This window comes from Nesoenas mayeri (assembly GCF_963082525.1).
Source record: "Nesoenas mayeri genome assembly, chromosome: 1".
NCBI classification, from domain to species: Eukaryota; Metazoa; Chordata; class Aves; order Columbiformes; family Columbidae; genus Nesoenas; species Nesoenas mayeri.
In genome coordinates, this window is record NC_137541.1 from 118,657,722 (window position 1) to 118,672,975 (window position 15,254).

Sequence of the window (15,254 nt, forward strand, 5' to 3'; positions counted from 1 at the left end):
TAAGTTACCATGCATTTATTTATTATCTGATTTATAATACACTGCTAAAATAGAACAATTTATCTTTATGCCTGAGCATTTCTTTTAAATGTGGTTCTTTCAGTGCCTTGGTGACGGTCTTCCAGAGGATGGCTGAGGCTGCCTGAATTTTGAAAGACCCACAACAGAATCAGCAAAGGTATAAATGTTATATTCGTGATGCTGAAGGTTCTTGTAGGTAGAATTATCGAATTCTTCTGGAGCAGGCTCAGCAGCTGCTGGGGTCTCTGTGAAAACAAACAGTAACTGGTGACTATAAGGATGCCACACCAGAGGGCAATATTCTTAATTACTGAGTCAGCCTTCATATACTGCTAGATCCCTCATCCAGCCAACATTAATTAAAAAAAAAAAAAAAGCAGCTATAATACAAGGTTAGGTTTACTAAGTTCTGCTGGTACCTTGTCTGGTCCTAAAGCAGCACATTAGTATGCAGTAGGGGAACAGGAATCAGTACAAGTCATCTAATGTATCACAGGTTTTAAAATCCAAACTACCACCTAATTCTGGGGGTGGATAGGGCAGAACATTTCATTTGTATTTTGAAGACATATTCCTGTCTTTTTCACAGTTGCCTTGGTATTCACTGCAGCCAGAACAGTAGGTGACATTCTTAGCAAGCCAGGAGAGACAAAGAAGCTGTACAGATGATATATCTTCATGTCAGACCATGATATACAGCTATTAGAACTACTTTACAAATTGATATTTTTTTTTTCCATGGGGAGAACTGATGGAATTATTGAGTTGTCCACAGTTTAATTTCAAATGTGGTTATACTCAACAGTAATATATCAAGAGCCTTGATGTAAATTTCCTTTCTTCTAAATGTATAGTCTAAACTTTGTATCAGCTCTTCTTACTAAAAGAATAACCTTATAAAATTATTCAGAACTCCCTACTCCACATTAAAGCCAACATTAATTTGTACACTTTTAGAATATTATGCAAATTCAGGCAGTACCATTTACATAAAAGGCTCCTGCTACAGGCTGATTTTACAACCAAGGAAATTGCAAGAAATAAAAACTTTACTCCCGATATTAATTTATTATCATATACCCGGAGTTTTAATAATAAGACAGACATAAGCATAATCTAGTGAAAAGCTTCATCATATAAATGCATATGTAGTGTTTTAGGTTAGATTGTATTAAGCTTCTTTTTGTAATACAACCGTCTACAATAAAAATACAAGAACTCAAGCAACTGAACACCAGAATTTCCCTTTATTATGACATAATTATTGCAATGTAATGTTATCAGTTCAAGAGCATGTATCCATAACGTTTAGCAAGACTTGCTTATAAAGCACAATGCATTAAGCCGTGGTTTCAGCAAAACAACACACACAGCCTATGAAAGGAAATATCCCTGTGCCTACTGCTCAGTTCCCACTGAGACAGTGCATAGGAGATAACACTACAGATAGGAAAGCCAGATGATGCGGTCTTTGCTACAAATAGCCTGAAGAACAGGCAAGCGTAGGCAAGTGTACATTCAACCTGCAAGAGACAGTTGTTCTGAATTAAAATACAGATGCTCAGGAAGAAAAGCAGATGGAATCTCATTTTTCCTGCCTAAATACACTGTACTTGGCTTCTCAAAGGAAAAAAATTATCCCCAAGTTCATCCTCCCCATATTTCAGTCTTCACCTTTCTCTCTTAAAGAACAAGCATTTCACAGGATGTTCTTCCAAAATGAATCAGAGGTATATTTCTGAGTTACCGCATTACTATTTTGCTATTTACTTAGCAGTTATAGCAGTTTTTGCTGACTGCTTAGCATGCCTTCTCCACAAAGCGGATGACTTCACCTTAACATCCAGGTTTGTAACGGGAAAAATTGCTTTTACATCTTCAGAGCACCTGCTGCAGTTTGCAGATGAGCAACAGAACACAGGAACAAGACAGAATTACAGGTTACAGAAGGTATCATTAACTGTGAACATTAAACATGGAAAAGTAGTATCTGCTCTCAAACAAGGCCTCAAAAGAAAGAGAGAACAAAATGCACGTGGACATACCAGTGATGCCCTTGAACATGGTGCAGCCAGGCTTGACTCTGCTACCCCCTGGCACACAAAGACATTACACCAGCAGTAAAAAGGTATGAACTTGCCTGTACTAACCCCCACCTTTCCTACAGCCACTGCAGCAGAGTCCTCTAGCACATACCCAACAGCAACTTTCCCACTGTCATAGCCTTAACCACCTTCCCAGAATCAGAGAAGCTCAACAGCAGAAGTGTCATTTTTAGCTAAGCCAGGTCCTACCCACAAGGGGTTTGCTGGTGTGGTTATGATGGTGACGGGTCTGAGGCACAGTGGTATTATCGCCCCCATCAATACAGATCTGCAGGAAAAGTTTGTGTTGTGAGCTTAACTTTATCCTGAGTAGAGGCTACTTCATAGATCTTCAGTGTGTCATAATCCTTACCTTGAATCAGCACATTTTAAGACCAACTCATCCCTCTCATACTTGAAGTTAACTGAACTCATTTTTTGAGTCTTCCTATCATCTTCAATGTGGAAAAAAAATAATACTTAGGCATCTAGAGCTCCACTGTGGGTGAATGGAGAGAAAAGCATCATCTATCAATAAATACAGATAGCCTTTTTTTTTTTTTCTTTTTTTTTCCCTAAAGCAAGCTTCTGCTGATGACTATTAAGGAGGAACAAGCAAATGAAAATGTCACTTACAAACAGTGCTGCATTTTAGCATTTCAGTTGCAGTCAGGTAAGAAGGTAACCTTAGCCGCCAACTCTTAAAGCAGATCAAATTATGATCCAACTGACCCCTTAAAACAGAAGGCAGTACTGTATACTGGAAACCAATGTACAAAAGCAATTATGTGTCACTCAACTTGGTCAGACACTTCATAGAATCACAGAATGGTTGAGGTTAGAAGACACCTCTGGAGGTCATCTGGTTGAACCCCAAATACTCAAGCAGTGTCAACTACAGGACGCTTCCCACGATCGCGTCCACACAGCTTCTGAGTGTTTCCATGGATGGAGACTCCACCATCCCTCCAGGCAACCTGTGTCAAACCTCCATCACTCTCACAGTGAAGTGTTTCTCGATGTTCAGGAAAAACCCTGCGTTTCAGTTTGTACCCACTGCCTCTTGTCCTGTCACTGAGTACCACTGGAAAGAGTCTTATCTCTGTTGTTTTGGAACTCTCCCTTCAGGTATTTACATACATTGATGATATTCCCCGAAGCCTTCTCTTCTCTGGACTGAAAAGTCCCAGCTCTCTTAGACTTTCCTCACAGGAAAGACACTCCAGTCCCTTCATCATCTTTGTGGCCCTTTACTCAACCCTCTCCAGTAGCTCCATGTCTCTCTTGTACTGGGGAGCCCAGAACTGAAGACAGCACTCCAGATGCATCTCATCAGGGAAGGAACATCTCCCTCAGCCTGCTCTCAAACACTCCTAGTGCAGCCCAGGATACCACTGGTGGTCTTTGCCACAAGGGCACATTGCTGGTTCACGTTCAACTTGCTGTTCACCTGGACCCCCAGGGCCTTTCCTGCAAGGATATTGCCTGAAGGATGATATCCAAGCAGCTTTACAATTATACTGCTTTTACTTCCAAACAGGCAAGTTCTTGAATTCAAAGCAGCAACCAGAAGTGGGGCCTTAAGGATGGTATGCTGCCTAAGTTGAAAGGCAAGAATGGTAAGCCACCACAGATGAGGACAGAGGGGCATTTGCTACTGAAAGATACAGAATGAGATCAGTAGGGAAGTTAACAGGACTGGCAGTAAATAAGAGTATATTAGATATGGAAGTGTAGCTAGAGAGATGATTATATGAAGCACAATGCGATTTTCCTAAAACATATCACTGTTTCCTCCTCAACTCAGTATAAAAACTGAGTTATAAGATCAACTCTGTGCTACTTCAACATGACTCACAGCCTACCAATCTCAGAATCAATACCTGTTTCTGATTCCTTTCACAGCATAACTGGAAACTGAGTGTTACCGAGCGCTTATAACAATTAAGTAAGGAACAAGAATTTATGTTCCAGAAAGTGACTGCTACGCAGTCAGCTTCAGTATAAACATCAGAGAATCATGAACAGAAAAGATTTCAAAACCCTTTAAAAAAAGTTAAACCCTAGCCCAGATGAATCAATACAGTTCAAACAATTTAAAGTTGTACCCTCTATTGTGCTTCTTTCTCCAGTCTGGACTCCTGGTTCCTGAATGGTCTCCTCCTTTGCTGTTGTGCCCATCACCAATGTCGTGCTTGGAGAAGTCTCTTCTTCTAGTTTATGAGCAGTTACTTCTTCTGATTCCTGTGCCGCCTTCACCTTTTTTTCTCCTCCTCTGGATACGAGTTTTTGTTTTTTGTCTTTCTGAATCACTGATGAAGCTTTCAGCTGAATAGCTGCTACTTGGGTTCCAATGGACGTTTTATCCAAATAATCAGATTTATGAGTGACACTGCTCAGGTCTCGGCTTTCAACCACGTCTGGTTCTAAGACCAGCTTCTGCTGACTTGCCTTTTTTGGTGTCGATTTTACTTTGGGGTCTCTTGCTTCTGATTTTGACGTTTCATGGCTGACTGCTGTTTTAGAAAATGTGACCTGCTTGGTAGGAGACACATCAGTTTCTGTTTTACGCGGCTTCTTCTTAGTTATATATTCTTTGTGGGATTTCTGGGACAAGTTCTCTTTTGCTACCATAGATGCCTTTACTGCTATGTTTTCAGAAAAGATGGAATCTCGCCTAGGAAACTCAACTTTGGTTTTAATGGCAACTTCTGAACCATCATTTTCTTCCTCAGAATCTGAGCTAGAATCTGAACCTGAGCTAGAAGAAGATGAAGTTTCTTCCTCAACTAACTCTTTCCTCAGGCCTCCTTCTGTTGCAGCTGTAGTGAGATTTTCCTCCTCGACAGAAGAAACAACTACTCGCTGAGGAAATGCAACCACAGTTTTTCTTGACATGAACATCCTCATGTCTTCAGCAGAAGGTTTTGAAGCTTCCTTGAGGTTAGGACTAGATATGCTTTCACCTTTGTTTGCAGATACTAAGACAGAGCTAGAGGACAACATTTTAGGAAATTCAGCTGGTGCCTTGATGGCTAGCAGCTTGGTGCTTCCCTGTCGTTCCACTACATCTAGGAAATGGCATAAAGAGGATTATCATCATTATATCCAACACTGCTGTTAGTTAGTGATCTTAGTCATAAAATCTAACTTTCTGAGATAATATGGTACAAAAAGCAAACTGAAAGAAGTTATTATAGTAAATACAGGCATTGTGAAACAGAAAGTTTTAGGACATTTTAAGAAACTGGAGTTCTAGTTAGCACTTAACAGTTTTTGCTGCTGCGATCCTGAAACTCATGAGATAATGCTTTTTGCTCCTTGCTTGGCCAGACTCCTTGCAAAAGTTGTTTTTCTCTGCGCTTGAATTCTGCATCACTGAAAATGGTTTACAGACATTTTCCTATCTCAGATGAACATTAAGATAGCTTGTTAGCCGAGCTCTTCAAATATGCTGCAACAAAGACAATATTTGTCTATGAACAAGCCAGCGAAGCAGAAGACACAGTAAACAGACATAGCAATAGCCAGCCTCTTGCATTAGCTATCTCTAAAGCAGCAGAGAGGGAGGACTCCTAAGAGACAAAGTAGCAGAGTAAGAGATAGCTCAGGCCATACATGAAAAGTATGTGTCCATGTGACCTACCAACTGAACTGTCTAACACAGTTTAGCATTATCTTACCTCCTCCAGCATTCACTGTCTCCACTTCCTATTTTTGGTTTGAGACTTCTTTGCAAAAAAAAGTGTTAGAAGATCTCCTAATGCTTCATGTTAGCCTGCCTTTATTTCTTCTCCCCCCATGGATACTTTCATTAAGCTAAATTCTTCAGCAAGAAACGAAGAGAAAGCCGTAATCTTCAGGTTCTTTCAGAAAGCACCAAATACCCCTTGGATGCTTGTGCCAATGATATCTTCAAGAAGCTGATCAACAGTGAATGCTGTTGTGGTTAAAGAAAACAGGAGGACAAGGAGGACTGGAAGCACATTAAGAAGATACATTCTCAGTGAAATTTGCTACAGCAAAGCCAACTCCATTATGAGTTGCACTACTTCCAACCAGCAGTGTAATTCAACAGATTTCCACTCTACTGTGCAGATTTATCTGCACAGTTTGGAAACCCAGATCTACTTTACAAGAACATAAATTAGATGCAGTTTTCCCCCTTGATAATATTTTATGGTAATACTTTGTATGATCCAAGGAGTTACTATAATTAGTTATGAATAGAAGTAAGTCTTTAGCAATGTCCAAATGAAAACATCACAGAAGAGGTAGATACATAAAAAGCAAGGTATTTAAGAAAAAGATTCAGAATTTTTAACGTAAATACAAATGAAAAAAATATCATTTCAGTATACAGATAATACTTTTGAATAATTTCTGACACATACTTCTCTCTGCCAGAAGGTGCAGCATGGGGAGGGAGAGCAGGGGGAAGCAGAAGGATGAGCAGCCACCTCTGAAAGAAGCCTGACTCTCTGTACAGACTGACACAGCCAAACAGCAGCCTGTAGAAAGTAACCTGTGAGGAAACCTCACTCAGGGTTGAAAAGTTCTTCAAAGAAGTGTACAGGAAGGTCAAATTAACACAAGAATGACCAAAGGGATTACAGACAAGTGAAAGCTGAGCTACTGTTGAAGAAGTATTAATGCCAGGACATCATAAGAAACCAAGAAGGCAGGTAACATCCAACTTGACCATTTACAGTAGGTGTTACTGGAAAAATACTTTAAACAGTAATATTTGAATATATGAAAAGGTATGTGTTTCAGCTTTTAATCATAAAGCCTAATACAAGTAGTACAAACCCTTTAATTACGGTACTTCAAACTTTGTAACACTTAATCTGTATTTGCATCATTTTGCCAAAAAGAACACATCCAAATCAGTAACAAGAATATTATTGCCAGATGCATTCTTACTGATGCTTGTAACATCAGTACCATTATTGGAACATGTTTAAAACACGTCTGTGCTCCAAAAGGTAGCATGCAGAAATTACATGTCTATTCCCCATCATTGACTTCATAGGTAAAATGACCTTTTTATCAAAGCAAAGAAAATTGGCGCACCCTGTTCCAGCTAAAATCTGAAAAAGACAGAGCTGCATCCTATATACCTTACCTAACCATAACCATTTACAGGGGAAGCAGCTGGCTGAAAGAGGTGGCCTAATAAGTCTCCTGACACCTTCTGAAATCAGAGCTGCAGGACAATGAATCCAGAAAATGATGCTGAAGTACATCTCAAACACACTTAAAATAATGTGTAAAAAAATAATTAAAAGTGATTTGTTGTTCAATCAAGCTTGCAGAAAAGGCTTTCTTAAAGGAACAACAAGCTTTTAATTCTCTTGGCATTTAAGAAGCTAACATTAGAAGCCAGAACTACTCTTTCAGTGATCTTTTCCACAGCCGTCAACAAGTCTGATCGCTCCTACACATGGTCCCATGGAGCTTTGCTGCTTAACCATCTGTATCTCTAATCTGGGATGGGAATCCTACTCAGTGAATGAGTAAGGCCCCTTTTACAAACAGCATTTTGCACAAAATATCCCCTGTATTAATATTTTGACTTTGGTCAGCGCCAGAATCGGTTCAAATACTTCCAACTGTCAAATGCACTGCAGCATCTAAACCCAGGTCCATGTACCGCCTTGTTTGCAAACCTACAGGGCATTATAACTAAATTTAACACAGCAGGGCTGTGGTAATTTTTTTTGCAGCTTCTCAACACTGTTGTGTGGAGTAGATATTTGGATCTTGCAAGTCTGTCTTTCTACAAAATGGGATGCTTTTTGACCCTCATAATACAAACATTTCAAAAGGTAAGGTGGAACATCTGAAGTTCAAAACCAGATTTTGCACCTCATTAAAAAAGTAACTTGCTACATTAATATACACCAAATTTTGGGCAACTTGCAAAGCTGCTTTATATTGAGACAAATGTAATGATAGCTCTCCTTAAGCCTGGTCAAGCATCACACCAGCTAATACTCAGGTGAAGGTAAAAAGGAAAGAAGCATCAACCCTAGAGCATGGCCTATGAATATAAACTACCCATTTTAAAAAAATATAAAAAAATATAAAAGACCCATTCCTACCAGATTTTAGGGTTTTTTTCTTACTACACAGTAGGTTTGGACAGAAATCTCTGTCTACATGATGACCTTCAACTTTCTTGGCTTGCATACCAGCTGTTCAGAGATGTGGCCTTGAGCATTGCTAAGGTTTTCTTGCCTAAAGACAACGGGAGAGACCTTAAGTGCAGATGGGCACTCCCTAGTCCAATGGGCAGATAAACTTTCATGGTCTGGGCATTACCACGGGGCACAGAAACCTCTAGAGGCTGTAGAGTCTGAAACACCCGTTAATGTTTATTTACACCCCACGACGAAACAAACGTCTTACTCGTTGCCGGCGGCGCCGTCCCGGAGCCCACGGGTCTGGTGCAGAGCGCGGCCGACGGAGCCGCCCCTCGCAGCCCACGGGCCTCCAGCCGCAACACCTGCAAGGCACCGTGTAATAAAAAGTGAACGGAACGGGACAAAAGTGACGCAGGGAAGCCCGAGGGGAATCTATGCCCGCCTCCCATCCCCTTGCGGAGCACAAGACGCATGCGCACTTCCACCCCCGGGCCCGTTGCGCAGGTGCCCGCCGCCTCGCCTAAGGCGAGGCGGCGGGCACCTGCGCAACGGGCCCGGGGGAAAAGGAGGTGACCGGTGCCCCCGAGAGGAACCGAGCAACCGCGCGGGGGAAACGTGCACCCCAGAGGAGCTCCTGCCAGCCCCTTACCTTGCGGGTGGCCGCCCGGCCGCAGCCGAGCACCGTGGAAGCCGCCATCTTGACGTGAGCCCGAGGCGGTGCCGCGCGGAGATGGGGGCGGTGCCGGGACCTCCCGGTGGGTGGGGCCTAAGCCGCAAGGCTCCGCCCCTTTCAGGAAGCCGGGGCAGGTGTGTGTGTGTGTGTTTCGGGCACTCCTGGGAGCCAGCAGTGTGCCCAGGTGGCCGAGGAGGCCAACAGCATCCTGGCTTGTGTCAGCTATAGTGTGGCCAGCAGGACATGGGCAGTGATCGTCACCCTGTACTCAGCACTGGTGAGGCTGCACCTAGAATTCTGTGTTCAGTTTTGAGCCCCTCACTATAGGAAAGACATTGAGGTGCTGGGGAGAGTTCAGAGGAGGCAACGAAGCTGGTGAGGGGTCTGGAGCACAACTCTGATGAAGAGCAGCTGAAGGAACTGGGGCTGTTTGGCCTGGAGAAAAGGAGGCTGAGAGGAGGGAGACCTTATCACTCTCTACAACTACCTGAAAGGAGGTTGTAGCATGGAGGGTGTTGGTCTCTTCTCCCAGGTAACAAGTGGTAGGACAAGAGGAAATGGCCTCAAGTTGTACCAGAGAAGGTTTAGATTGGACACTACAGAATCACAGAATGTTGGGGATTAGAAGGGTCCTCAAAAGATTGTCTAGTCCAATCCCCCTGCTGGAGCAGGAACACCAAGATGAGGTTACACAGGAATGTGTTCAGGTGGGTTTTGAATGTCTCCAGAGAAGGAGACTCCACAACCTCCCTGGACAGCCTGTTCCAGTGCTCTGGCACCCTCACTGTGAAGAAGTTTCCTCTCTCATTCAAGTGGAAACTCGTGTGTTCCAGCTTGTACCCGTTACCCCTTGTCCTATCATTGGTTGTCACCGAGAAGAGCCTGGCTGCATCCTCCTGAAACTCACCCTTTATATATTTGTAAACATTAATGAGGTCACCCCTCAGTCTCCTCCAAGCTAAAGAGACCCAGCTCCCTCAGCCTTTCCTCATAAGGGAGAAATTTCTTCATGGGAAGGCTTGTTAGGCACTGGAACAGGCTGCCCAGGGAAGTGGTGGAGTCACCATCCCTGGAGGTGTTTAAAAGACACGTAGAAGATGTTCTTAGGGACATGGTTTAGTGCCGGTGTTTGTTAACGGTTGGACTTCACGATCTTCAGGATCTCTTCCAACCAAAATGACCCTATGGCAGGTCGCCCCCAGGACCTCCCCACGCCCGCTGCGCAGGCGTGCTACGGGCGCTACGTCATTGTTTCCTGGAGCTGACGTCTATACCCTGCGCCGGTCGTGGCGCGCACGTGGCGCCGTTGACGCATGGAGGGTGGCGGGGGCAGAGGGGGCCGCAGCCCCGGTCCCCGGCCGGCGCTGGCGCTCCGTGGGGCGCTGATGGCCGCCGGCGCCGGCAGCCGGTTCCTGGCGGCGCGGTACAGGGAGCTCGGGTCAGTGCGGGGTGCGGCCCGGCGAGCGGGGCCGCAGATCCGAGCGGCAGAGGCCGCCCCGCTGCCGGGGGCTGTACCAGGGTGGGAGGTCACCGCAGGTCCCCTGGGCCTCCTGCCGGGCAGCCAGGGGCGGTGGTGCGGGCTTGCGGGAGGCTCTGCCCGTGCCTGCCTTTCGGGGGGCGGGAGGGGGCTCTGCGTGGCCCAGCGCCGGCCTTTAGCGGCTCCGTGTGTGCGTTTACCCGTTACTGAGTGTCACTTTAAAGCTTTGAGCCTCAGCGGTTTTGTGGCACGATTATGCAGTATGAAGTGCACATCGCTGGTATATGAACAGCATGGTAAATGCTAGTGACAAATATGTTAATTCTGACAGAAGTGAAATAAATAATATCATGATTAGTTTGTCAACAGATTTTTTTTTTTTTTTTTTTTTTAATTATGTGTTCACAGTTCAAGGTTTTAAGCTTCTACCACATCTGTAGCACTTTGGGAGCCCCCATTTTGCGTGGGTGGTTCCTTGAGATAGGGGTCTGTTGCACAAATAACTGCAAAATAATGGCGTGTTACTAAAGAGTTGTCACTCTTCATAGTTAAGCTCGTGGCTGTTCTAGTTCCGGGGCTTTAATGTGTTGTTTTTATACTTGCAGTGACGATAGTTTCTTCGTGTACGATTGCATCAATGCGGAAAAGAACACCTTAGGAAATAAAGGGTGAGAAAATCTGCTTAGGCAATCTGCTCTTTTCCTAGACGGTGCATCTTCTCCTGAGGTTAAGTGGCAGTGAAAATAATAAAAGAAAGTCATAGGATGACTCGTTGGTTGAGTGATGGCCAGGTTGCTTTTGCTAATCTTGATGTCTTTATATGTATGTATTCTTTTGTTTCTGTTTCATCCCAGAGGGGAGTCTGTATGCCTTTTTCTATTTTAGAAAAACATCCGTACCATGATCAATTATTCTGTATGGCTCTTCTCAGTCAAGACATTTACGGAAAAATGTTGTTAGGAAAAAAAAAAGCAAACTAAACACAAACCAGTTACATAACTTCTCCTTCAGGACTATTCTGTATGTCATGAGATTTAAAAACCTGAAAAAGTCTTTTTCTTAGTTCACTCACTGGGTATTGTTTTACCTGGAGCAAATGTAACCGTTTTCCTCTAAATTTGTATCAAGATCTGCTAGCACATACCGTAGCTTTTCTTTTTTTTTTTTTTTTAAAGCAGATTTTGATACATGTGTAGACCTTACATTAGTTTCCTTTTTCTTTGCACTAATGTTCAAGTTGGCTCAACATTTTAAGCACAAATAACACGTTCAGTGTTATACTTTGTTGTTCCACTTCTCTCTATTAGGCAGGATGGAAAACAGACAGATAAAGGAAGTGATGACATCCTAGCTTTTGCCCTCTCCCCATCAGGAGAATATTTTGCCTTGACAGATGACAGCAAACGTCTGATTCTGTTCCGTACGACGCCTTCCTGGGAATGTGTTAGCGTCAGGTAAGGAAGCAGGATGGTGCATGTGACTTTGTTCTAGAGTTACGGCTGATTAGAGTTATAGAACAGTAGTACTTGGGATGTTGCTATTTGTTATCACTAAGCTGCTTCTTTTTTTTTTTTTAATTTAACCTTTTACTTGCTCAAACAAACTTCATGTTCAAGGGAATTCAAAGATATTTGTCAAGAAGTGGTGCGTGGTGTGCCCCACACCAAGAATGGGAATGCAGGTGTTTATATTATTGGCCAAGGAAAGGAATAATCTCGTTTCTGATTCCAAAATACAACATTTGCATCTTTAAAAACTAAAACTTTACCCAACTCTTAGTGAACATGTAAGGTTGGGCCTTTAAGAATGATATTGAGCAGTTTAGTGAGTGCACTGTCTATTTCTGTTGATTTGGAGGAGGTGATGTTTTGGGGAGTTTGTGGACTCTCTTAAAAGCATATCTGTAGAGATACTACCAACTGTTTCCCTTTTGTGGTACAGTCCTCTTGAGAAAACAGTCTGTAGCTGTCCACCAGAGGTCCTCTGGTTACAAGTTTTCTGCTGTTGCTTGTGACAATTGTCTGTGAAAAAGGGGACCAGCAGGGAGTTCTGAGGAAGTACCTGAGCATGTGGCATCTGTGCTTCTGTTGGTCTCTGACAAATGTGATGCCCTGGTTGCAAAAGGAAAAGGAATCTCTGTCAGCTTGGCTGTGTGTGTAGGGTACATGATGGACCTTTGGTAGCTTAACCAATGTTGTAGTGAGTAAGTAATCACCAGCAAAATGAGAAATGGCAAATTCTGCTCATTCTGCATTCCATCTTCCCTGCTGCCCTGCCCTGTATGCCTTGCCCCTAATATGGCATTGGATAATTGTTTGATATTTCAATTTTCTGCTAAAAGATCAACTAGGACCGCAGCTGTTTTTTGGGGGGAACATCACTACTTCCTATTATGAAACTCGGAATACAGGCAGAGGGGTCTCTGAATGAAAAAAAGAATGCCGAAGTTGAGCTATATATTTTGCATTGGTGTTTTGTGGCAAGCATATAAAAGGTTTCACTTGGTGCTGGATTTTGTAGTCAGCTCATTTCAGACAAGGGAAACTTCTGAATCTTTGTATTTAAGATCAAAATCAGTACAATGAACTTGGAGCAAGACTCTTGTGTTGGCAAGGTAACCTGTTTTGAAACTGTGCTGCCTGAGCCTTCATTGTGTTCATAGGCATTCTTATCGTATATGTTTTCCCATTGTTATGGTGTTCCCTTAAACAGTCACTAAAACATCTTGGAATTTCTGTCTTCTTATTGAAGTACAATATATTGTTCTTACCTAGGCAAGATGCTCAGTTGAGAAAGTACCTAAGCAAAATGCAGCCTTAAAGGTCTCTCCTTTTTTTTTCTCCCAGCCCCCAGGTGTTTGCTATTACATAGTTCAATCATTGAATAGGTCTCAAAAGTGCTATTTCAGCCTCACACCTTCCCTTAACATTATTCTCATTGCTGCCATTTCAAGAATGTTGCATCTGAGAGCTTTTCTCTTCATTGGTTTAACTGGATCTGAATCCAGACTTAGTGAAGCTGCCATCCAGAGCTGTTGAGACTCTGCCATTTTTCTTTCAGGTCTGTGAACAGGAGATGTACTTCCCTGATTATTACAGCTGCAGATGATAAGATTCTGGTTGCAGACAAGTCTGGTGATCTCTATTCTTACTCAATAGCAGAACCCCAAGCAGATGGAAAACTTGAGCTGGGTCACTTGTCTCTGCTCTTGGATGTGGTAAGTTAGTGTGCAAACCTACGTTCCTGCTTGTGTTTGAGTCTTGTGTTGTTGCTCTTGTTACCAATTTGGGAGGTCTTTTTTTATATAAATGGAGTACGTGGTCTTAAATTCTTCTTATTGGGTTTGTGTCCGCAGAGTTTGGTAAGGAAGCAAGCTTATCACAGGATTATCTATTTTGTGAGCGTGTGTGTTCAAAAAGTCTTAATGTTACAGTCACAGAAGACTTGGTGATAGAATGTATACAGGAATTCATCCAGTCTGTCTTGTCAGTTGAGCTCTTCAATGTGATAAGTTTCTTTCTTTGTAAGATGCAGTCAGACTTCTGCCTGTACTGTTGAAGCTCAGTGGCTTTCACTGGACTCAGTAGTCAGTGTTGCTTGTCTTAGCGAGAAAGTTGCTGTCATAAAGACTTACGCTTCCATTGTTGGTGGAAAAGTGTGGTTTAATGTTTGTACCTGCCATTCAGAGTTAGGAGAAAAAGTTTACTGCTTATCTTATTTTCCCCTGGTTAGGGAGAATTGCGTAAAAACAAGCATTAAACTACTGGGCATTAAAACGCTCCCTTTACCAACAGGCACTGAGTCCTGATGACCGGTATATTGTAACTGCAGACAGAGATGAGAAGATCAGAGTCAGCTTGGCAAAGGCTCCTTATTGTATTGTATCCTACTGTCTGGGACACGAAGAGTAAGTTTGTTGTGTGCACAAGTTACTGTGTGCAGTTCTTCACTGTGCCTCATTGGATAAATTATCATGTCCTCAAATCATGTTAAACAACAGCTAGGTCTGTGTTAGAATCATAGAATACTTTGGGTTGGAAGGGACATTTAAAGCTCATCTAGTCCAACCCCTCTGCAATGATCAGGGACGTTTTCAACTAGATCAGATTGCTCAGAGCCTTGTAATTAGCTTGATGTGGAGAATCTCTTTGTTTATTATAAGGTTCTATTTGAAATCAGTGTTTTCTATTTGTGTGTTGAAAGACCAGAGTCTCATGCAAGAGAGTTCAACTTTTCACTACTTTCCCATTAGGTTTGTGAGCAAAATACTTGTAATACCCAACTATCCTGATCTGCTGTTGTCAGCTTCTGGGGTATGTATTGCAATTTCTTAAAAAAAAATGTATTTTTTCTTGAAAATTTAGGATTTAAAACCACTGTTTTTTAACATGTGTTTCCCCTAAATTCCTTGGGATACTTCAAATAAACTCTCATGGTTTTCAACATACCCCCTCTCTCTCTTCTTTCCCCTGTTTCTCAGCTTTCTGTTCAGTGTTAAGCCATTCTATTGCTAGGTAGTACAAGCCATTTACTGTGTCTATAGCAAGACTAGCTTCTTATTAAGATTTTCGGAATGGAGAAATTGCAAAGACCTCAGGTGTTCTTCATCATTAACTCTTGCTTTGGAGCACAGACAAACTTTAATCATTGTACTATTTAAACAACTTTGAAGCAAATGGATATTACGTCAGCCTGCCATAATAGTGAGTGTCTTGATAATTAACAGCCTTAGGTTCAAAGATTTTTTTTTTAGAGCTTTTAGGATGAGAAAACTGATCCTTATTCACCTTCCCACTTGCTTTTCCCCTGTGAGACTTGTTCTGAATTACATCCTTGTCTGTATGTCCTCA

General features: G+C 42.6%; 2 protein-coding genes across 6 annotated transcripts in view; one reads left to right on the forward strand and one right to left on the reverse strand.

Annotated features, from left to right (window-relative positions):
• Window positions 1–9,055, reverse strand: NDUFV3 (NADH:ubiquinone oxidoreductase subunit V3). Of its 2 annotated transcripts, XM_080340975.1 has the most exons (4): window positions 8,904–9,055; window positions 8,520–8,616; window positions 4,214–5,176; window positions 1–266 (listed from the first exon to the last, which is right to left on the reverse strand). In XM_080340975.1, exons 1-4 carry the CDS (start codon window positions 8,949–8,951, stop codon window positions 100–102), a joined length of 1,275 nt encoding a protein of 424 aa, XP_080197101.1. In that variant the 5' UTR covers window positions 8,952–9,055; the 3' UTR covers window positions 1–99. The 2 variants fall into 2 exon arrangements, with proteins under 2 accessions (XP_080197101.1, XP_080197102.1); XM_080340976.1 differs by lacking the exons at window positions 8,520–8,616; window positions 8,904–9,055 and adding an exon at window positions 5,789–5,967.
• Window positions 8,932–15,254, forward strand: part of WDR4 (WDR4 tRNA N7-guanosine methyltransferase non-catalytic subunit) — a 19,632-nt gene continuing 13,309 nt past the window's right edge. For 3 of the 4 annotated variants that reach the window (XM_080341001.1, XM_080341003.1, XM_080341004.1), the window contains exons 1-6: window positions 10,225–10,365; window positions 11,010–11,072; window positions 11,712–11,858; window positions 13,465–13,621; window positions 14,199–14,311; window positions 14,657–14,717. In XM_080341001.1, coding sequence (XP_080197127.1) covers window positions 10,241–10,365; window positions 11,010–11,072; window positions 11,712–11,858; window positions 13,465–13,621; window positions 14,199–14,311; window positions 14,657–14,717 — 666 coding nt within the window. In that variant the 5' untranslated portion in view covers window positions 10,225–10,240. Of the gene's footprint in view, window positions 9,062–10,224; window positions 10,366–11,009; window positions 11,073–11,711; window positions 11,859–13,464; window positions 13,622–14,198; window positions 14,312–14,656; window positions 14,718–15,254 lie in introns of those variants that run through there. The other variant, XM_080341002.1, reaches the window with a different exon arrangement.